Here is a 24,807-nt window from a genome sequence, read left to right on the forward strand (position 1 = left end):
ATATAGAATATAGAATATAGAATATAGAATATAGAATATAGAATATAGAATATAGAATATAGAATATAGAATATAGAATATAGAATATAGAATATGTCCCCGGATTGGGTTTACAAAAGGAAACGTTTTTTATCTTTGATTTTACGCCAAAACTGCAAAGGAACATTTTTTGCTTCACCTAAAACGAGCAAATCTGTACTTAAAAGTTCATTTTTCTGATTCAGTGAAAAGAAAAGTTTTTTTTTTTAATTTGCGACTTAAAATAATTTTTCTCTGCTTTTTAAATCTTATCACAATGGCGTTTTAATTATTTGACAACTATATGTCACTTTGACAATTAATTTATTAATTAAATAATGGTAATTCTTGTTATAAATGACTTTGGTTAAAGCTCTTCTTTGACTTGTCATTTATTAAAATTATGTTTTTCACAAACATTTTTGTTAGTTAACTTGCGTAAACTCATTTGTCAAAGTGACATCATTGTCAAAATAATAAAACCGCGAATGTGATAGGACTTAAAAATCAGAGAAAAATTATTTTAAGTCGAAAATCAAGAGAAAAATGAACTTTTCTTTCTACTGGGTTAGAATAATGAAGTTTTAATTACAGATTTGCACGTTTCAAGTAAAGCAAATAATGTTTTTCCTTTGCAGTTTTGGCGTAAGATCAAAGATAAACATTTTTTTCTCTTGTAAACTCAATCCGGGGACATACTGTACTACGTAGAATAGTTTGTATAAATTTTTTGTGTAAATTTTGTTTGTTAATTGTATTTTAAAAACTGATTAAACGGTTAATAAAAGTGATCTCATTTAGTGATTAAATTATATTGCCACTAATTTGTTGTTTTAACTTTCTTTATTTCTTTGAATTTCGCAAATCAATTAATAAACTCACAACCTGCGATAGCATACAAATAATGGTAGATAAACAATGTTCCTGTCAACATTAGACTAATATTAACGTCATCTTCAATGTTCACTTCTATTAACAAAGCCAACATGCAAAGAAACACCAAACATCATGTTCAGTAACATGAATTAATGATATTTCGATTCACCGTGTCGTAAATAACAAACAAATACAATTCGTGACATTTATGACTCTTACTTTTATTATTCATCACTATTATCTATTAAAATGTTTTAAAATTAGAAGCTTATTTTTTACAATATTTCTATTTTAAAATTTTAATTTAAGAAATAGTCGGGAAAGAATTTTATTTACTTGTCTAATAAAACATAACTCGTTGTTTATACTAATTTGTTTTTATAGAACATGTAAAATTTATTGCAAAGTTCATTTCTCAGGGGTCTCTTTTAGTATTTAATAAAAAAAGTATAATTGTCTAACTGTGGACAAGACTATCAACCACATGCTGTGCTCAACTGTACGTAGTTCTTGTTCTGTTATGCAATTTTTATTTTTATTGCCAACAATAAATTACATGCTTTAGTTTAAATTGCGTTAAAACTTTAAAGTGTATAATTACAGTTTATATTGATCGATACTGAATTATGTCGTTATTCAGTTTTCCCAGCAAATAAAGCCATTTTTGCATTGTTTCTCATTATGACATCCTGCTCCTAACAAGAATAAATCTAAAACAAAATTATTATCGATACTTATGTCGCTGAAGGGCGCAATAAATCTCGCTTGCACTTAAAATACCAGACATGCTACCGGCACGACCGCGATTAAAATAGCAAAACCATTGCATCAAATTAATACCTCCACATAATTAGACCCAGAAATGCGTCCGATATGTCAACATATCTCGACAATTCCAATTTAATTAAGAATTTAATGCGGAAATTGTTAGCTACATCCACACGAAACCACTTACCAACAGGTGTTAGTTCATCGACGGCGAGCTGATAAGGTGCACCGACGAAAACGGGCGCATGGTCGTTCACATCCTCCACATACACCGTCACTGACAAAGAGGATGTAATCTGCATACAAAAGAAACATTAATCCGCATCCTGTAATCATCTTATAAACGAAGCAAGAGTCGGACTCGAGGCAACATGAGCTTTATGCGTGTGCTTCTTTCTCTACGAGATTCGATAGAGTCGTAAATGAGGGAAAAATTTTATTTATTTAGTGGGATGCCATTAAAGGGGCATTAAATGAGAAGCGAAAGTATACAGGGAAGATAAATTGAGGTTGGAAGGATTAATGCCGAGTTGCAATGTAACTAAATTGTTTTTGATTTATTAGCCGGGAGGGACAGAGGCGGACTTTTTATTTAATTCACGTTCGAGGAAAAGTAAAATTACTATTTTTTCGTGTTTACTCAAACAATTACCAAAATACATATTTTAGAATATAGACACAAGAAATTGAAACAAATTGCAATTCCAATCCAAGTGGAAACAAGAATATAATAAGAAAAATAAAACTGTGTTTTATATCCATGTATATATTTTTTAATTTCTTTTATTTTTGTATTTTTTATTTAATGTTTGTTTTTCTTTGTTTTCATTGTTATTATCAATGATAATACATATTTCAAAAACAAAAATGTTTTTGGACAATATGTTGAAAGATGGTAGAAAATGTAAACAATTCTGATCAAGCTCATTTGCATGAATCAAACGTTTTGATTATTGAATTCTTGACTTACATATTACATTAAACAAAAAATATAATGTTACACATTATTATCAAACAATTATTATATACTTTAATATTTTTTCTTTATTTTATTTCACTTCATATTTTTTGAACAAAGACAAATAATTAGGTACACAGAATTCCTTAAAATTAAAACTATTGTATTTTTCTAAAAAAAGTCAAATATAAAACTAAAAAAAAAATACATATGATGAAATAGCTTTTATAGGTGATGTACTGATCTACATGAGTAACAATATCAAATAATCAAAAACATGATGTTTAATTTTTTTTAAACCAAAAAATAGAAAATAAATTTAAAATACAATAATTACAGAAGCTGACCCAAAAGTTGCCTTACTCATTGGGTTAAGGTTATATTTTCAGAAAATGATATTTTGAGAAAATGAAAATAGGTCTCTTTAAAAAAATGTGGTGTAGAATTTTATTTAAAAATGATTTTCCGTTTAGAATGATAAAAGGGTTTTTAAATGCCATTATTTTTAAATATATTTTCAAACATTTTGTGTTTCTGTATTTAGCACTAAAATTAGAATTTTTCTCTTTTATTTATTACGTCTTGTTTTAAAATATTTGTCCGAAAAAAACGTTGAAAGATTTGCACAGTTAAGATAAAACTCGTTTTTTTCTTAGTATAAAAATATCACAAAAGACGTTTTTTTTTTTTTAAATTGCCAATAAATCCCAATCTGCCAAAGAAATTAAAAAACTTTTCCAAAGCAAAATTCTACGCCTTAAGTGGATTGACTTCGTACCTCCCCCTAAATAGGGTACACAATTTTTGATATCAACAAAAATTTTTGATAGCGCCAAAAAATTACTCCAGATGCAATTTTTGTAAATTTTTGTCCATCGGTTACTCAAATAATTGAAAAAAAGGCCTTTTGCCAAAGGGCTCTAACTTCCTTAAGAAGCATTTCCGGACATGGATCCGTAGGAACTTTTTTCTTATTTTGATCTAGGAAACCATCCTGAGAAGTTTTTCACGTTTTTATGACACCCGGTACATTGTCGAAAGAAAAACTTTACCAACAAGGATTTTCTCTCAGAAGTTTCAAAAAAAAATTATTTAAATTAATAAAAAATACATAGTTTCTTCATTTTCCAGTTTGTTTAATTTCAAAAAGTTTTAGTTATAATTAAAATACAATAAGGCCTTCGTTGCAAACATTTTCTTCTTCTTGTTAAAAGTCAATTTTTAAAGTATCTAATAATTTATACAACCTACTCCAATTACAAATATCCTCCTATTACATATGACTTTAATTCCTGCTGTTGCGATTTCTCAGTTGTTAATTACGAGCGAAATGTTCCTATAATCCGTTTCTTCGATTTAATTAAAGTCCTTTTATAGCTGAGATAAACTATTTACAGCTTGTGGCAATCGATATTTTTCTTCGGCATATCCTGTCTTATACAAACTTGTTTAAAAATAATTTTCAAATTTATTATCCTTTTAAAACAAACAATATATCATTCATATTATTAACTTTATTAGTATTTATGAGAAGTGAATGTTGTAATTATACAAATATAATGTTATTAACACTATCATTATCTTCCACTTAGCTATTGAGAACGGTCAGTAATGAAAGTTCTTGCAAGTCCATCACGATAAAATGAGAAACTTATTTCAATTAATATATTTTTTCCGATTTTATTTTTCTGCATTCATTAATTCTGACACTGCAGGAGATTACAAGATACATTCAAAAGATTCCATTAGCTCTTTATTCTTGTAACGTTTAGACGTCTAAAGCAAACTTTATTTTCAATAAAATTGATTGATTATCCACTTTATATATTGAGATGTAGTCTTCACATCAAAAAAAATCGACAGTTAATTATATGCGAATTTCAAAGTGTAATTAGTGAAATGTATATTTTAAAATTAAAATTAAATTTTCACTTATTATAATCAATTCTTCTTTGTTATATTTGTTTACAGTTACTAATTTATTCTTATTCAAAGTTGTCATAAACACGTGTGAAGTTCTAATTAATCCAAGAACGATGTTGCAGTATATTTGCAAAGATGTCGCTCTTTGATTTATGATCCGGTAATACTTTAGAACTTTACAGTTACAATGTGGGTGCTATAAATTACCGTGTTCGCAAAAATTCATTACCTAACCTCCGCTTACAAAAATCTCTGTAGATAATTTTGAATAGGATTTGTTGTTCACGTTTTCGGTCTAGTACCCAAGCAAATTTAATCCGTTTTGATTAGGATTAAGTAATAACACTTACGATATCTTCTCCGTCGTCGTAGTCACAAGAAACTTTGAATTTGAGTACGTTTCGTGGATTATCTGAATCTACAAGGTCCTCCAGTGATCTCGCAAGAAGAAGTGAAACTGTGGTCCGATTAAAATCTCGGTAGGTGAAGTAATGGACGTCTTCATCCTGAATGGAATGCAAAACAAATCGTTAGATTGGATTTTTCTGGGACGCTGCGAGTACTACATGCAAATTATGGTGTAGGCATGATATAAACAGATTAGAATTGAGATAGACATGAAGAAAAATTACTCAAACTGTATAGTTTTGTGGAATAGGTGAAATAGCAGTACCGGGTACTAACTCAATAGTTTTGTAGTTAAAATATCATAAACAATGAAATAACTTTTAAATTTATGACTAGTACTCGGAAAGGTACTACTTGTCATAAGTACCAACAATAATTTTAATGTGCCCAACACAAAATTTTATTTAATAGTTTAAAAAAAAAACATATTATCTACTTTGATCAACATAAATATATTCAGGTATGTACGGTACTACTAGTCTAGAAGAGAAACCGATTATTCCATATTTGGCATCGTCGAAATATAAAAATAGTACCTCACTGAATAGCATACAAAGTTTTCTTTGATTTTATTCAAGATTAATATAAAAATGTAGTACTTAAATTCCGGTTCTGCATCTTGTAATGTAGTACTAAAATGTTCTCTTTAAATTTGTATGCATTAAAGTCTATCTTATCTTATATTATTTTGTTTTACATATTTGGTCGTAAAATAGCGTTACAATAAAATTCATAAATGCTTTCAAGAACTACTAAAAGGTACTATCTGGAAGAGAAACTTCTATTGCAACATATTTACCGTTTACACAAATATTTTCAAATGTAGAAAATTAATTCAGAGGTACCAATACTTGACTTGTATTATAATTTTTGCTTAAATGAACATTTTGCTGAATTCATAATAAAAAGCCATATTCTAAAACTCTTCCCTATTGGACCTACTGAACACTCAGGTGATTAAAAGACTCGAATTATAGCCATCATTTATTCTCGTTGAATAATATACTATTATTTTTACACAAACATGAAAAGTGGTGCATTATAAATTTATACTATTCGACAGAGAATTGTTTGATTAATAACTGAAATAAACAATTATGCAGCAAACATTTACAATTACTGTAACATTACGTCAATTTTAATGATAACATGAGTGCTAGAAAGTCGGTAGTACCTTTGCAATACCAAATAAATATCTTGTGACAAGTAATAATTAATAAATCCAATGTTATACTTTATCAATCATTCTTCGACTATTTTTTTGAACTCAAAAGTACTGATACGAAACTTCTGTTACGAGTAATAAGAGTAATAATAGTATCCAAATGTCAAACCTGCTATAATAATTTCACAGTGCAAATAGTCCAATTATTATTAATATTAGTTAAAAGTATTTACTACATAGGTAACTCTTACTACTAAAAAAAACAAAAAAACTTGATCATTTTTATTAACATTATAAGTAACGCTGTACTGTAATCAGTAATAAGAGGTTAGACATTGGAAAGGTACTACTTTTTTTCATTTTATGAATAGGTAATTAGAGTCTGCCACTTATACCATACATGTAAAATATACAGGGTGTGTCAGAACTCGCGCCTCAGAGAAAAATTTCAAGTAAGATAAGATACCAGGAACATTGAAAAAATGTTTAAAAAATGTTATCTCTCAAAAAATTTCACATTTATTTTTTGACATTTGACATGTGACATTTTTTTATATCTATTTAATAATACTGATGATCTTGTATACAGGCTGCGCCAGAAAATGCGATATGTACCAGGAACATGGAAAAAATGTTAAAAAAATTTTATCTATAAAAATTTCGAAGTTACGAGGGTTTAAAGTTTACACTTTGACTCTATTTATTTTTGTTGGAAAAATAATTTTTCAGTTTTTTTGCTATAGGCTATTAAAAGAGGAAACAAGGAAGCTGTATTCTAAATTGTAACTCTGTTCAATGTTATTTGTGGCTTTTATTGGCAGAATTTTTGTCCCTTTACTAAATAATTGTAAAAAAACATATACAAGATCATCAGTATCATTAAATAGATAAATTATAAAAAAATGTCAAATGTCAAAAAATAAATGTCAAAATTTTTTGACAGATAGAATTTTTTAAACATTTTTTTCATGTTCCTAGTGTCTTACCTTACTTGAAAATTTTCTCTGGGGCGCGAGTTCTGGCGCACCCTGTATGTTAATAAAAGCCTCAAATACCATTAAATAAAGTTACAATTTAGGATAGTTTGTTAGTTTCCTCTTTTAATAGCCTGTAGCAAAAAAACTTGGAAAATTATTTTCCAACGAAAATAAATAAAGTCACAATGCAAAATTTTAAATCTCATAACTAGATTTTTTTTAATATTTTTTCCATGTTCCTGGTATCTTACCTTACCACGGAGCGCGAGTTCTGGCGCAGCCTGTATGTTTTATCTCAAAAAAAATGTAAAAGAAATGTAATATTCTGAATTATAAGTGTACTACCTTACTACCTTATTTGTCACGTCTTAATTACTGTAGTACTATTGAGCTAAATAAATAAGATTCTAAATAGAGAAATTTACCGTAAACACTAAAAATATTACAATTTATGTATATCAGCTAGTAACGCTTTATGGAATTAGATATAATCTATTTTGCGTCTAATTAATTAAAAGAGGACGGTACTACATCAGCCACTAACGGTCTTTTACTGTGGTACTGCCTAGTGTAGACCTCAAATCTAATTAGAATTTGCAAAGTACACATGTCGAACAAATCCAAATCCACCTACATCACATATCACTTAAATTGCATGAGTAGTACCCATCCAAGTAGGTTACAAAACTACTCATTATGTATTTTTATTATACCTTATCCACGGGCTTTAGACTCAAATTATTCCTGGGATAAACCTCGATTCTCAGCACCTCCTCCCCAACCCTGAGATTTTCTGGTACTCTCACGAACCTGAGGTACTCCCCTGGTGGATAAAATTGGCATCCTGCAAACAATGAAAAATTAATTAGACTCAAATGATAACATCGCGGTACTACAATTTATCTCCAAGTAGTACCTTGCGTGCGCGCAATTAAGATCAAACTCCGTTCCAGATTCTTAGATGCATTTTCTCTTTCCGTTTCACAAAAAGAACGAAAGCGCTTTGACGAATTGATTGTGTTGAGCACGTTTGGTACTTGACCTTGCAGTTATGCTTAGTTGCAGTCTAATTAACTTATTTGTTTTTGCTTAGCGAGATGGTACTAGTGTTTTGTTGGTTTTTGGTACTCTTTTTTAATTTGTCATGGTTTATGCTTGTAGGTCTCTTTCATAATTACGTGACCTTTCTTTGTCACTCGAGCAGTACTTTATTTTCACTCTCCTCGTTCCCACAATAATGACTTTCAAATCTTACCCTTAATTAATTTATTCTGTGTTTTTAATTTTTTTCGAGCAGAGTTTAACACGTAGCTCCACTCAATTATTTTTTATTTAGTACTCGAACAAAAAGTAGTACCGGCTAAGAAATTAGAAACCAAAGTCACTAACTCACTTTAATTAATTTTTAAATTATGCTAATATGTAATTTATTTTCCTTGCTTTTCTAGCGATTAACTGTTGAGATGTTAATCATCGAACTCCTCCTTAACCAAACCAAAAGTTGTTAAAAATTTTAACACTTCTGCCAAGTCATTGCAGTCAAAAAATATTCTTCAATCACTAATGTGTTGCGTGCCCCAATTACACAGCCAAATCTTTGAATAAATGACCATCTGTCTTAAAATAATTACAAACCGCCTTCTCGTAGAAATTTCCGGATTTTTCTAACGGTCATCGAGGGGCCTTCTTACCCACATAAAGCGTACTTCTTTCGTTTGCTGATAAATGTGCTTATTCTCACCAAAGCTAATAAATAATAAGGCAAGTATGCGATGGTCAATAACCTGGTTAAAAAAGTTACGTAATTGAGCGTTGGACGGAAATGTGGTGACATTTGAGGTTTTGAGGCAATATTGGTGATGGATGAGAAAGCAAATTGAGGCGTTTGATAAGCGCAGAATGCCGAACGAGTTTTTGATGGCTTTATTAAAAAGCTACTAAACTTATTTGTTCTGTTACAATTCAATTATTTATGCATTTTCCAACTACTTTATTGAATCAAAAAAAGCTAAAATAAGATTTTGCTTTATATAAAGCTTAGTTTGGTGTTTTTCTAATAACATGAACTTGAAACAAGTCGGGTGTGTTTTATTAGCTTCTTGGACTTTACATAACAAAGCAAACCAGGAGTTTAAACAATAATTTTAATTTATTCATTTCTTGTTTTATGTTAAGAGTACAAATTTATTGATGTTGGAGTACCATTACTGAATTTTAATTTTGACAAATATTCATTAAACAGTTGTATTTATAAGATTAACGTTTGCATTTTTTTTAATTTTATATGTACTCAGTGTAGGATAATATTATTATTACAACTGCTATTTACATTTTTTTTTACTTACAAGTTTTGTGTGGGCTAAAGTAGGATTGAAGTTTAAAGAAGAAATATTAAAATCTTATACTTTTTGCCATTTCTTGAAATATTAGAATCGATTTCAAATATCAAATTTTAAACACCGAATCAGCATTCCATTTAATGCCTGAATTCCAGATTAGGTTGAATATTCACTGAAAGTTTGATAAATAATTGAATTCTGTGTTTAAAAGTCACGATAGACTTCAATGTAAAAATTCGAATTCTGTCAAAAAGTGGTAAACTGAATTAAGTTCAGAATTCAAATAAAACAACGATGGTTTTCAATTTTTTAAATGCTGTACCTAATATTAAAATTTTTGTATTACAATTAAGTCAGAATTTTACCTTTAAAAATTTTTATCAAGAACTTCACAATTAAAAAATTTTCAATCAAAAAAATCGGGGTTGTAAGTAAAAAAAATAGTTTAGGTATGGTTCCATACTATTTGCTCACGCTGTTTGTGCCTATTAAATGTATTTATCTTTATTTAATTTTGTATTTGTTTTTTACTATTAATATAATTTATCTATTTAAGTTGATAGAACGAGTTCAATACAAAATTCCAGATTTGATGTCAAATTTTTGATTTATTTAATTTGAAAATATGGATCCAATCAAAAAATTGTTGGTATATTTGATTAACAGTTATTGAATTTCAGGTTTCATCCCAAAATTTTAAAACCTAATGTTAAAAATTTCAATGTAAAGTTTTGAGTTTGAAAGTCAAACTTTTTGGTTCAAAAAATTTGATATTCCGGTATTAGTACAATATTTTGAGTTTGAAGTTTACTCTATAATAACTAAAATTAATATTTAAGCTTAAATGTTAGTCGAATTCTAGAGAAATTAAAAAAGAATATTAAAAAAATTAAAAATATTTTTAAAATAAGTGTAGTGTCCGAAAAATCTTAAGAAGCGTTCTAATAAATTGACTAAACAATTCTCCGCAATTTTTATTTTTTTGTATTTCTTTTTTTAATTCTACTAAAAAGTTATTGTAATAACGCTACAACCTTAATTAATAGTTCACATTTGGAAAAACAACAAAAATAATACCCCTAAGAGAATGAAGTGAATAAATTCCACTAAATAATAAAAAGTAAAAGTAGTTGAGAAAAAATAAATTCTAAATATGCTATATATTAACATTCAAGAAAATGGAAATCTACTATTTAGTTTAGAAATAATGGTTACATAATTTGTTATTATATTTTTATTTGCTATGAAAACTGCATTTACACGTAATAAAAAATTACAATATTTACGTCTAATTTATTACAAAATTTTGATCTAATGAACGTTAAACAAACTCTCTGAACCACAATAATTAATTTAATACATTATTAAGCAAGTAGTACATGCTGTTAAACTAAAGGAAATTCTAATTCCTAACATTTGACTTTACAAAATTTGTGCTACATCCTTTCCGCCAAAAATTGAAAAAATTTGCATTTTACGCAACAAATAGACCACATTCTCTATCACATTTACCCAAAACAATAAACTTCCTTTGGCAATTAAGTTAAGAAATTGTGACACAACTCTGCCGATTTTTCGATCATAATTTCCTGCTTTAATATCTATATCAAAACAGATGAGAGTAAAAGTCGATCTGAGATATATCAACCAGATCAATATTTATTTACTTTCAATTGCAATTACCTTTCAATTGCTTCAAATTCCGGAACTAATGCCAGTTATTTTTTGAGTAATGAAATTATTGTTTCCTTCCAGAATCATAATAACATGTAAATACATGTTAGTTATATAAATACAACGACCGTTAGATTATTTTTCTTGCCTTGCCGTCGGCTATGACGGTAATTTTACATTTTAACTCTCTCAATGAACAATTGTTGCAAGTTTTTGCAAAAAATTTAAATTTATAGCTGTTATAAATAAGTGTTCGAAAGACATGAGTGTAATTAAGTTAAGAATAAAATTATTTAAATGAGCTAGTGTTTCATTGAAATGGATAATGATAAATCAGATTACAATCTAATTTATATATCAATTGGAAAGAATACGCTCATTAGCCTACATTTAATGAAAGAAAAATCAAATCGGTAGCTGTAAAGCAATAATATGGAGAAAATGGATGGTGACATTCGGTTTCAACGGCGTTTTATTGCAATGATAAATGAGAATGCTAGTATCTAATTTCAACATTTCAAATTCCTTGTTGTAACTACTGGTGTTTCAGTTAAAATTTACGTTTTTAATAATCAATCTTCGTTTCCCTAAAAACTAAAGAAACAAAAATTTTACAATAAAAAAACACCAAATAAACAATAAAGAGATAGTGTAATAGTTAATGCAAAAAAATGACTATTTTTTATAAACTGAATGTTTTTTGTTGTGTATGTTAATCTTTATTGTTTTTTATGTCTTTTACGCGTGTGATAAAGATCTTATTACACCACGCATGCAACAATATATATTATTACGTCTAGAAAAGAATAGGATAAATGTGATTTCTTCCACGGTCGTGGATAAGTAAGAATTGTTTTGTACAATATCCACAGTGTTTGCTCTCTAACATTGTTGCGGTTTGGCGTAACCACCATTTAATTAAATGCACCTTAAACACCACTGAATAGAAATTATAAATTTGAATTACTTCCTGCAAGAAATTGGAAAAATTTTAGTCAGTGTAAATATTTCAATTCATATTTAAATTTTGTGAAAAAGGGCAAACCGTTTGCTTCTAATTGATGTGACAAGCCTTAATAACCTCAATACATTATGGTCTTAGTTTTTTTAACTTTACGTAAAGTCATAACAGGAAACCTTAATAACAACCTTAACGCAAAATGCATCCGGCAACGGCAGCAATTTAACTTTCGCTACATTTTCCTCCAATACTCGATATAAATACTAATTATTGCAAAATTAATTTTACTCAACATTGTGCACTGCTCTGTTATTTCATAGCGAAAGCTTGAACATTTTTAACGATAGAATCTTCGAATTGTGAAAACACTGAAAACGAAACTGTTCTAATTCGATGTTCTGGTCCATTTAATTCAGATGGTGATTTTTTCGACCGGATAAATTAGCATACTTTCGTCTGATCGATTGTTTTAACATTGGCGATTTGTCGGATTTGACCTTAATACATAAACGATATAATTCAGATGATGTTTGCAGGTGAAAATGAGGATAATTTTAATTCAAGTTTGTTTTTCATCATTTGCAACGGAGCGTGGACGGCTAATAAGAATAATGACAAGTTCGAACAGCAGGAAATTATTAACAAAGATTTGGTTTTTGCATGTTTTGCAGATAACTTAATTGAAATGGGAAAAATAAACGCAGTCTTTAGCCCAGATTTGAAAAACTACTTATATTTATTGAAATTTTGTAACTGAACAAAAAATATTAAAATCAAGGTTAAAATTTAATAGTTGGTAATAATTGTTTTAGGAGAATATTTTAAGTGGTGATGCTAAGTTACAAATAGTTATTTATTATACAAGACGATAAAATTGAATTTTATCTTTGAAAGCAATTATATGCTCAAAAAGATAATGGAAATTTTATCGTCGTGTACAATATAAAATTTTATTCAAGCCTTACTAATTTTGTAGTCAATTTGGTCAATATTTATAAATGTCAAAGTAAAATTCAACAATGAAATCTAATGTCAAAGATCGTTAGCAACTAACAACCGCAAATATAGAACAACGGATGTATTTTTTATCATCTAGACGATAAAATTTCATTTTAACATAAAGAAAAGAGTAGATAAAATTCAATTTTAACATAGAGGATTAAATAAAATTAATTGAAAATAGTAAACAAATTTAATTTAAAAAATAAAAACTTGTAACTGCAAGAAAAGTCATGTCAATTTTTTGAACAGGTTCTCAAATTAAGTGTGTCGTTAACAGAATTTTACATATTTTATATTTTTTACGTCTGAGTAAAAGTTATCTAGTTCAATAATACAAGGTGATTCACGAGGAATAATGAATAATGAATAATGAGCTTAACCAACATCTCGATGCAACCACCATTACTTTTCGCAAGTTGCTTTGCGACAAATGTAATGTTGGTTGCATCGAGAATTTGGTTAGGCTCATTATTTCTCGTAAATCACGTAAATCAAAGTGTAATTTTTATTGTATCACAACAATTTTGTTACTAAAAAACATTTTAATGAAGTCACATCCATCGTTTTTTTTTAAATTACAGAAGTACAGTAATAATATTTAAAAAAAATACAAAATACAATTTTGTTACCTCATATTATCAACGAATAACTATAAAGACAAAATGTATTCTGGAAAGTTTGAATAACAACTAATTTCCGGAAAATTACTCATCGTGAATTAAAATTAAAGTTCCGGTAAGTTTAATCGATTTTCTTGAAAAATGAAGCAACGACTTTCCAAAGCTTGATTTTCACTTTACTGAAATTTGCATTTAAAAAATTAATTAGCAATATAAGCTTCGATTAATTAATCCACCATAAACTCAAATGTTATGTTTCTTCCGAAACTTTTTGTCACGAATTAAAGCTAATTTTTTGTGGCAAAATGCTCATAACCAGTCTTCAGCTAGAATAGCAGAATCTTGAACAGTTACTCGATTACAGCATTCTTGAGATTAGTAATAAATTAGTATGACTTGTCGGTACCACAGTAACCAACATTATAATAATGTCTCTTTCAAACAAGCCGATACCAATTTTCGACTCGTAGGTGCAAATTTCAAACAATATAATCACGATTGAAATTACCACTTCAACACCACGAGAACATTTTTCGCACTTTTTGACTTAATTCATGTTGTTAGATCAAGCAAGCATCAACTCTCACGACAGTATTGTTTCTAAACGTCGACACTTTTCTCCTATTTCCTGTTATTGTTACTTGGAAAACTTATAAATTCGCTGTTATTATTTACGACGCGATTTCTTCCCCAGAATTGTTTTGCAAAAACGATACATCGATTTGGTATTCTAATTGTGTGAGCCACAGAGCTCCGTCTCCGGTCCCTTCTTATCCTTACGATTAATCACCGGAATGAGTTTCCTTACTGGGTTAATGAACGTACTTGGTTTGTCTCGAGAAGTGAACGTTTCAAAATTTTTCTCCAACGACTCGTTCCTGGACAAAAAAAACCTTCAATTATGTGCATACATAATTGCAACGTATAGAAACCATAAAAACGATCAAATAATAATAATTAATCGCGTGAAAGCATAAATTGCCGTTCCTACTTCATCATAATTTATCCTCGATTTTTCCTACAAGCTACCAAATGTTATTTTTTGTGGGCTTGACCTCCGAAGAGCGGTCAGTGATGAGGAATGTAATTGATAAATCGCGATTTATTGGTCATAAGGCACTTAACTGTATAGAAAGTTTGGGTCGAGAAATTCGGATATTGATCGTGAGATAAGAACCGAAATAGAAAGGTTAAGGTTATGAGAAAAAACTGTTACAATTTAAAAAAATATGGATGATTAATCAAGTTGGCGCAATTTGCGGCTTGCAAGATCCACTGTTAGGGCCACTGTTGTTTCAATTGCTGACCTTTGACCTTTACAGTAATCTAGATTCTGACTTACCTTTGACTGAATGCAAAACAGCAATCACCAGGAGTGTGATGCTTCGTAACATCATTTTCGCCGCTTCATTTGAACCGGATTTTCGTCAAAAATCTGGAAAAATGCAAAATGCTGTCAATTCTGGAGTCTAAATGTGTAGAAAGCAAAAAAACTATTTTTCCTGAGTTTCAACATGTTTTCTCTAGACATGCAACGATATTGACCTTGCGGTTGCTCGAGGCGGTATTTTTTTCACGTTTTTAAACATCCTACAATTGTAAAAGTGTTACGAGCTTTACTGGACAGAGAAAACGAAAAGTCAGATATTTTTTGGGGAAAAATGACATGTGTGCTACTTGAGAGGTAATTTGTTTCCGATAAGAATTTTTTCTAATAACTTGTTTGTTTATGAAGTGTCATAATACAACGGAGTTTAATTTATAAATTTGGGTGTGAAAACTGATTTATTACCCAAATTTGCATTAATCGATTTATTTTCGAGGACATAGAAAGTGTGAAATTAAAAATAAAATAGTCAAAAAAATCCTTGATGTTTTAAGAAAATTTTCGAACTGATTTAGACTATTTTATAATTCCATACTGGTCTTCACCTAAATTTAGGTGGTTTTAGCGTCAAAATATTTGTATTCTAATATTTCTAATAAATATTTAAATATAAACTTAACTTAACTTTTTTTCTACTGTTAGGGTAGTAAGTAAGGAAGTAAGTTATTCTACCCTAATTTTAGAAAGGAAAGTAGCTAATTACTTTCCAAGGAGGTAAAAATTTTCTTTCCTCATCTAGTAAAAATAACATCCACCGAAAAGATACACTTTCCTTTTCTTTTGTTATTTTTGTATTTTTTTTATAAAATTATTTTCTACATTCTCATTTGATTAGTTTACTTCAGAATTGTTATTACATTACCGTTGTTGGTTTTTATTCTTTATTGATTTTAAGATGCAGTGGCGTACCAAGAAAAAATATGTAAAGAGAGAGGGGGGGGGGCAAAAAACTAACACTAAAAAATTAATTTTTGATCATATAAATAGTTCTAAACATACATAAGCGTAAAAAATTGATAATTTTTACTTCGCCCTCCTGCCCCCCTAGATCTGCCACTGCTGGACTAAATAAAAAACTGTTCAAAGGTTTTATACTGTGCGTTCCAAAAAAACTATAGGTACTACTTAATTAATCAATTTAACAAAAAAAATCAAATAAATTATCAATAATAATTTTTTTATTCAGGTTTTATTGCCACCTCAAAAATGCTTCTTCTGGATAATTTTTATTTTATGTGTCTAGAAAAAATTGTAATTTACAATAAACCAAAATAATTTAAAATAATAGTTAATTTCAGTGCTTGAAATGTTGAGGGTAATAAGATTTCTATTACTCTAATATCTTTCAATAGTTTTGTCAATGGTTCAAAAATAAATTAAATTAAACAAAACAAATGTTAATAACAACTTATTCTATACCTACAGAATAAATGATGTTTTATTAAAAGGCACCTCAAAAATGTTACTTCTAGTTGGTTCTTTAGAAAAAAAATAATTTCAGTGCAAGAAAATTTGAGGGAACTCACACATAATTTACCCTGTATATCTTCCAGCAGTTTTGCCAACCATTCATTCTAGAAACAATTGAGTCGGAACAAGCCACTCGATTAGAATATTTTTAAAACACATGAAATGACTTGCGAAATGTCTAGTACTCTAGTAGTTGTAGCAATTTACCCCAAAGAAAAATTACCCGGAACATTCTATCGTACTGACCTGGAGCATTCATTCAACTGTACTTAAAATTATTACATAATAGTTCAATACCTAGCCATTCCACATTTCATAATTAATCAAAATTAAAATAATACTTGGCGTGGCTATTTGTAATTCTCAAATAGTCGGCGTGGGTTGAATTTTTGCAAAAAACCATTTTTACACCGGAACAAAAGCGCATTGTCCGAGCTAGGTGTGCAATGAAATGCATATTCATCCCGATTGGGTTTTGACGCGAGTATAACGAAAGTTGATTTTATTCAAAAGACGTTTTCTTTGTTCATCAAAGTGGAAGAAGGGAAAATTTATGTATTAATTATTGTTAAATAAGAAATGAAAGTGAGTCACGCTACAATTAAATAATGCTTTGTGTGCATTACACTGAAATTTTAATTCAGGTATGATGATGAAAAAGTATTATAGTGTCTATGGAAAATGGAGGAACTGACTGCCGGCAATTATTTGTAATTGTTCTAAAGTAAAAGTTGAAAACTAGAAAGAATTTGTAAAATACGACAAATTCTTTAAACCTTTCACTTAAGGTAGACATTTGCATTATGTCAACAATTATAAATTTTAATTATTCATTTTTATAAACCGTATTTAAATTATATTTCAGTGTCTTATTTATTCTTACGTAAACCGAGCACTGAATACTGAAGTAAAGGCCTCACTTTTTGTGGCTAATTAAAAACAATCAGTATGCAATTATTTTACATACATCAAAATATGGCTATAAATATTTCAATACAATTTAAAAAAAGTAGTCTGATTTGCATTCCTGTCAGTTTTAAACCAATTAATCTTCCACTTCTAATAACACACCTCCAGAAGCAAACTTTTTTAAAAATTCTTGACTATAATTATAACACCTCGTGCAGAATTTCTGCCCTTAAGGCCTCCACCTACTGCCAACAACTGTTACAAATTTACAACCATACTGAAATATTAGATTATAATAAGTATTATAATGTGGAAACGGTGTGTTTAAATTATTATACGAGCATTAAACATACATTAAATGTTGGTACATATTTGCATAAAGGTTTAAAAATTTGTTATACATATGAACCGGTGGAACTAATAATTTCTTCACGCAGTTTATTTATTAATAAAAAAAACTTGCAACAAAGGTAAAAAATTCTGAAATCTTAAATAAATACTAAAATAATTCAAATAAACGTGGTGCAAAAAACAGTTAAGAAAATTAAAAAACTTTATCAAATATGTGCAGAGTTGCAAAAGGCAGTAAAAATCATAAAAACTTTTAAAAAAAATTTCTAGCTTCCAACAAAACAAGAAAATTCTGACAAGAACACAATTGCTGACACTTGATAAGATTATAGGATGGTAAAAAAAACATTTAAGATTTTTACAATTTACTTTTATTTTTTAGCATTCTGGTACAGACCAAAGCCAGTAGATTTATCAAGTACTAATGACAAAAAAACTATTTATTTTTTGTAAAAGTTAATTGTTGAATAATAAAATCCTATAAAAATGTGATGTTTTATCAAGAATAAGATTTTTAGAAGTTTTCTTTTGTTTTCGAGTTTTACAAAAAAAATTATTTTTTTAATTGGCAACTTACTATAAAACCATTTTTCTTATGAAGGTTATGTTCTAAAGATTACAACTATCTACTTATTTAATTTTTTCAAAAAAATTTACATAAATTGCAATTTTGACAAAAACATCGCATAACTCAAAAACAAAACAAAATTTTGTTCTCAAAATACGATCACAGTTTTTATATATTACATTCATTTATACGAGTATAAATTATCATTTTCTGGAGGCAAGTGATTTAAAAAAAAACGCTTGGTTCCATACTTTATATTCACGCTGTATATTATGCTAAAAACGTCCAATAATATTTCAGACAAATTTTTAGTTTTACCACAAGAAAACATTTAAAAAAAGAATAGAGATCTGTAATATTTTTTATCAATTAATTCAAAAAACAGTGAAATAAAGAATAATAATAATAAAGCGTCTTTATTTTTGAACTGTAAATACAACTCGGGAGACGAAGTCCAGCAAATGCTATTTGAACTTAACCCCCTTAACAAAAGTAACAAAATCAATAAAGAGAAAAATAAAAATACAAATAAATAAATAAAATATAAAAAATTAATTCTACTAAGATTAAAAATAAGAAAAATTACTTACATAAAAAAAACAGAAAACATTCTTTCCTTTCAAAGAAAAATTTTACAGATTTTGTATTAAAAAAGACTGGTCAATAGTCTAGAGCTCAAAACCTTTACAACATTTTATATGTTTATTTTTTAGAAAAAAAACCTAAAGTTACAACAATCACCCATTTTTTGAGCTTCATCTAGACTGTAGCTTTAACATTGACACTGCCAGTTATCCTGACAATGACAGTGCATTTTGTCAATGTCAATGGATTTTAAAGTAAGCGACTACACATTCCTTACAACTTACCGCAAACACTATGTGAAAAAGCCGTTCAAACCATCAATCCAACACCGTATGAAACAAGAATTTGCAGATCCAATTGCGGCAGGCCAAAAACACTACTTATACCTTCAAAAACCCAAAGTGACCCCACCGGACGAAGACGGAGAAATCTACTTCAATAAGTTCAAACAGAAACACCAACATCTAAAAGAATTACTTTCAAAACCTCTAGACACTAAACTGATACTCGACCAAGAAATCCTCAACGAAAAATCATCGGAATATCAAGCGGAATTTTGTGATAGAGAAAAAGAAAGTTTGTTTTATGCGAAAAGCAAAGCTTGTGAGTTTAGATTGCCGGATGATTCGGAAATACCACTCACAACACAGAATGCAAGTTATAAAGATCCTCTGTCTTACACTCCTAGAGCTTTGGATCCGCCAATAAGGATTATACATCCGGATAATTTAGGTTGTGATGAACGAAGAAATAAATTGCTTCACGTCACCACTGGAGTTAGTGAATATATGGGTGAATATAACACGTTTGGGGAGTTCATTTTGGAACAGTCGCTGAAAAATCACTTGGCAAAAAAGTGACATAAGATATTTTTTTATTTAAGTCAATTTTTTAACTGGTCTATAGTCTTTTTGTGAGTTTTTTCAATAATCATTTTTTGTAATTTTATTTTTATACATTACTTATATCGTTTTTGAGTCTCATTTTAAAATCAGACCTCTTATGTAAGTAATTTGTAGTCAGGAGATAATTTTTAATTAAGTCTAATTAATTAACACATTTTTTAAATAACTAGACATTTCTTAATTGAGTTCAGTGAAATATGGCAGTAGAAAAATAATTTCCTGTTGCTTGCCTAAGACTTATTAGGCTTTTTAAACAAATACCGGAGTTATCTTGCTAAAATAATCATAATTTATTATTTTTGACACTTGATTTAGATCTTTTATTGACTATACTGAAGTAAAAATAAAAATTACATTTTGAAGAAGAGTCTTTTACGAGGGTCAAAATTTGTTGATTTTTGGCCCAGACAATAAAAATTATAAACAGTTACTTTTTACATATTCCTGAAAAATAATTATATACCGACCTCTAATCTCATTATGTATCAGTATGCTAACTAAACACGGCTTTAAACAATAGCAAGAAAGAGGAAGGTTAAATTTCACAATTATTTTAAATTCAACCAACATCACAAATTTTAATTATTACCGTTGTTTGCCTTACTTTCCTGTAAAAATTCGCCGAAAAAAATCATAACAGTAGCAGACAGCAGAACTAAAGCAATTGTTCGATTAATTGTAGACTGAAACATTATTTTATTTTATTTTTTAATAATAATCAGGGTCAGTCTCCACGCTTTAATTAATTCAATATCCGTTTCTCTGAAACCCTGAATGATTTTTTTTGTATATTGGAACTAAAAGACAAAATTTTGAGCACCGCAAGACCAGCAGTCGTGTATCTGACTTTTCATTAAATAGAAAAATGTAGGCCGTTAAAAATAATTCGCAAAATTTGCCTTTCAAGTGCGACCCATAATCTTGGGAAAATAATTTCTTTGTAAAGAAAAAACTTTTGATTAATTACTTCTTTGTATTTAAATTTGCAAAGTTCACGTTAATTAATTTTTCCAAAACTGGTTACCTTAAAAACGTCCTCTTTTCCAGGGAATCACACAATACACACTGCACAAAATCAAATTTGAAATAAAATTAGAAAAATGCTCTTCCGTTGCGCGCTGGACGCACGGTATAGTTCAATGCACCAACTACTACGATGCCATAAACCGGCAAAACACCTGAAACACGTGGTATTCAAGAAACAAGTGAATGCGTTCGCTGTCTAGATCTATCTGCAAGGTGATGCGTTCGGTGAGAGTTAGAAAGAGTGGCTACAAGACATTCCGAAGTCCGGGGATTTTTTCACGCAGATGCGAAATGTTTTTTTTCTGTAATGAAGGGGTTTGAGAGTGAATATAGTAAAAGTTGGTGTGCAATGAATGAATATGGATTTCATAATTGGGTTACATCAATGTAAATTGCGTCAACGTTACCACCCTTTGGGCTGGAGCGTGACTAATGAGGAATTGTGCGAATTGTAGGAATGTTTGGGTACTCGAGTATGAATTGTGCCAAATGGTTTGAATATTTGGGGGACTAGAGTGATTTTTAAATCGACTCGAATAACTAACGGATTACATTTTTTTAATTTAATAGTCGAAATCCAAAAAGGGCAAAAAACTTTATTTTATCATTTATTATATGATATTTTTAAGAAAACCAAAATAAATAGAAAAGAAATTTAAAAAAAATAAGAAATCAAAATTATGTTTTTACTCTTTATGCACAATTGTAGTACCTATACAATACATAGCTATTATGTATAATAATATTTCTATTCAACAAAAGGATAGAAAAACGTTATTATTTTGAAAGAAATGCTATCTGTTAAGAAATTCTGTTTATGAAATTTTAAACAGGCAAATTTTATTATCAACTTTATCTAAAATATGAAAAATAATTTATTGCGAATTATTATTTATGAGACTAGGAAATAGTATAATATATACAGAGTGCGCCAGAACTCGCGCCCCAGAGGAAAATGCCATATAAAATAAGATACCAGGAACATGGAAAAAATGTTAAAAAAAATTTATCTAGAAAAATTTCGAAGTTATGAGGGTTTAAAGTTTGCACTTTGACTCTATTTATTTCTGTTGGAAAAATAATTTTCCAAGTTTTTTTGCTATAGGCTATTAAAAGAGGAAACAAGGAAGCTGTATCCTAAATTGTAACTCTATTCAATGTTATTTGTGGTTTTTATTAGCGAAATTTTTGTACCTTTACTAAATAATTGTAAAAAACATATACAAGATCATCAGTATCATTAAATAAAGATAAAAAAATGTTAAATGTCAAAAATAAATGTCAAAATTTTTTGACAGATAGAATTTTTTAAACATTTTTCCATATTTCTGGTATCTTACCTTACTTGAAATTTTTTTCTGGAGCGCGAATTCTGGTGCACCTGTATATAGAGGGACTAAAGTGCACCATTTAATCCCGCGAGTGGAGCAAGTGATTTAGGCACTTTAATCCCGAGGTATATACGCTATTTTTTGCACTTCGAAAGCATTTATTTTTCTTGTAAAATAATTCCAAATTTGTTCGTGTCAATGTGACAAATTTGTATTTAATCACTAAAATATCAACTTTAGTCCCGGAAGTGCATTATTCCCTAGGGAATAAATGACTCACTTTAATCCCTGTAAACAAGGACCTAAGTATCAACTTTAGTCCCGGAAGTGCAAAAAAATAATTTATGTCAAAAAAATATAGGAATGTCAATCAAATTTTTTAAATTTCTGAGATTCATCCAATCAGATTGGCGGTAATTTAGCACCCGGACAAAGTAAGTATCAAGAGGAATATGCACACGTGCTGAATTATCGCGTAATTTGAATCTGATTGGATGAATCTCAGAAACTTGAAAGATTTGATTGGCTTAAATTTTTTGAGGGACATAGTATACTGAATTATTTTTATATTTATTGTTATTATTATTTAATTGTTTGCTGAATTATTTATTGTATGAAAGAAATACAAATTAAAGAATGTATATCTTGATAAATGTCAAAGAAATGCAGAATGTAGGTAATGCCATAGTCGACCGAAAAAAGCCGAAGACATTTTCATTCGAGGGTCTTACGATGTTTATCCCAGAGATGCATGCAAACCTTATCTCATAAAAAATGATAAATTTGTCAATCTCAGATAATTCGTCAAAATATTTATTTGATTCAATTGAATTTTAAAGAGTAAAAATCAGTATCAAGAAATTTGTTTGCGTCAATAAACACTCAAAAGATTCAATTCATTCAATTCCAGTTTATTTAAAGAGTAAAAATCATTATTTGATGTATTTTATCCCCGAGGGAATAAAGTACCAGACTATTAGTCAAAAGTCCTGTTGGGAGGACAATTACCTATTTATTCACAATCGTTTATGTAAATAATTAAAAAAAACTTGAAATCACAATAATATTGCAATGGCAAAGTGAGAGGAACAAAGCTAAATCTTTGTGAGGAAGTAACAACACAGTTCTCAGATATTTAGAGCAAACGTAACTTACCTGTAATACAGAAACAAAAACAAAAAGAGCTAATATTATATATCTTGGAGTATAATTTACTTTTCGTATAATTTTTTTAAAATCATTAGAAAGTAACCCTATCTAGTAATTTACTATAAAATTAGGATTAACTGGTTCATCACTCGTGCACTCGTAACAAAACGCAATTCGGTAATTTTGGTTCAATATCCAATAATCGTCCTTTCTAAAGCCACAAAAAATTATTCAATTTCGGTTTAATATAGCATCGGATCTGAGCGAAAGTAAAATTAAATTCTCGCATAAGAATCACGGATTAAACATAATAAACATCAGATTTAAAGATCTTCATTGTCAATGCCAAACTTTCACATCACAGTCTGTTAAATGTCAAAAGAATAATCGAGTTAATATTTTTCAACAAAATACGAAAGCGTTCACGAACTCTATCATACATAGTTGAAATAATTTGATATTAAAATTTAGCACAATAAATCTAAGTTTAGCATAATTCCTTGCACAGAAACAAGCTTAAAGGCAAATAAATCACAATTAGATTATTATAACCGGTAACAGTTAAATATTCAAATTTTTGATATGCTAATAAAGAACATGAAAGCACATAATTAATAGATTTCACTAGAATTGCATAACTGTATTTGAGACAATTAAAATATTTCAGCAACAAATTGAATCTTTAACAAGTGTAAGTGGTGCAAGAAATTGGAATAAAACGATAGATAAAATGAAAACTTCGTGGAAGTTCTCGATCGAACGCGCAGAGTAGTGAACTTTTTTGAATTTTTGAAAGCAATGTTTGCATGCAAGTGCAAGAGCAATGACACTTTTTGAGCCCCATTTTGGACAAAAATAATCACCAACATCTGTAACCTACATTGCTATTTTTCTACACACAACAGATGTGATTTCAAAAAAATAATTGTTGTGGAAATGCGATTTAAGAAACTTTAAATGTCAGTAGTACAAAAAAAATACAATCACTCCTTGTTATTAAATTTTTATTTTTTTTTTCCCAGCTACTATCGTTTACCAGCCTACAGCGACCTGAAATTGCTTAATTAAATTTCTTGACGCCCACAAAAACCATTGAGTGGTTGAAAAAGATCTGGTTTTTGCATTAATGAGGTAAAGTATATTCGTCTAATGACGCGTTTCCTTGCAAGAAATGTGAATTTGCGTGTTGTTCTGGATTTTTCCTGCGGAGATACATCATTTGCTTTCTACTAGCTACGCATTTCAGCTTCTTAAGTTAATTGGTTATTAAATAGTAGCTGAAACAAAGTACTTTCTTTCCCGACGTGTTAAAACAATTAATAAGATAGTATCTTTTGTCAAATTTCCAGTAGCACTTAACATTTTTTCCAAAAACAGTTACAACATTCGCAGTAGCAGATGATCTTGGCACAATAGTTAATACAGCTGTATTCCTCA

At 29.0% G+C, this 24,807-nt stretch overlaps 1 protein-coding gene across 4 annotated transcripts in view; it reads right to left on the bottom strand.

The window, feature by feature from the left end:
• The window catches only part of LOC123009833 (cadherin-89D), a 34,429-nt gene extending 13,346 nt beyond the window's left edge, over positions 1-21,083 (bottom strand). For all 4 annotated transcript variants that reach the window (XM_044406355.1, XM_044406354.1, XM_044406357.1 and 1 more), the window contains exons 1-5: positions 20,889-21,083; positions 15,032-15,124; positions 7,807-7,937; positions 4,894-5,049; positions 1,850-1,958 (exon numbers count right to left, since the gene is read on the bottom strand). In XM_044406355.1, coding sequence (XP_044262290.1) covers positions 1,850-1,958; positions 4,894-5,049; positions 7,807-7,937; positions 15,032-15,086 — 451 coding nt within the window. In that variant the 5' untranslated portion in view covers positions 15,087-15,124; positions 20,889-21,083. The remainder of the gene's footprint in view (positions 1-1,849; positions 1,959-4,893; positions 5,050-7,806; positions 7,938-15,031; positions 15,125-20,888) is intronic.
• Between the last annotated feature and the right edge of the window lie 3,724 nt (positions 21,084-24,807).

Source organism: Tribolium madens, unplaced genomic scaffold (genome assembly GCF_015345945.1).
Source record: "Tribolium madens isolate multiple individuals breed KSU strain unplaced genomic scaffold, Tmad_KSU_1.1 Scaffold_7;HRSCAF=85;Tcas5.2_LG10, whole genome shotgun sequence".
Taxonomy (NCBI): domain Eukaryota; kingdom Metazoa; phylum Arthropoda; class Insecta; order Coleoptera; family Tenebrionidae; genus Tribolium; species Tribolium madens.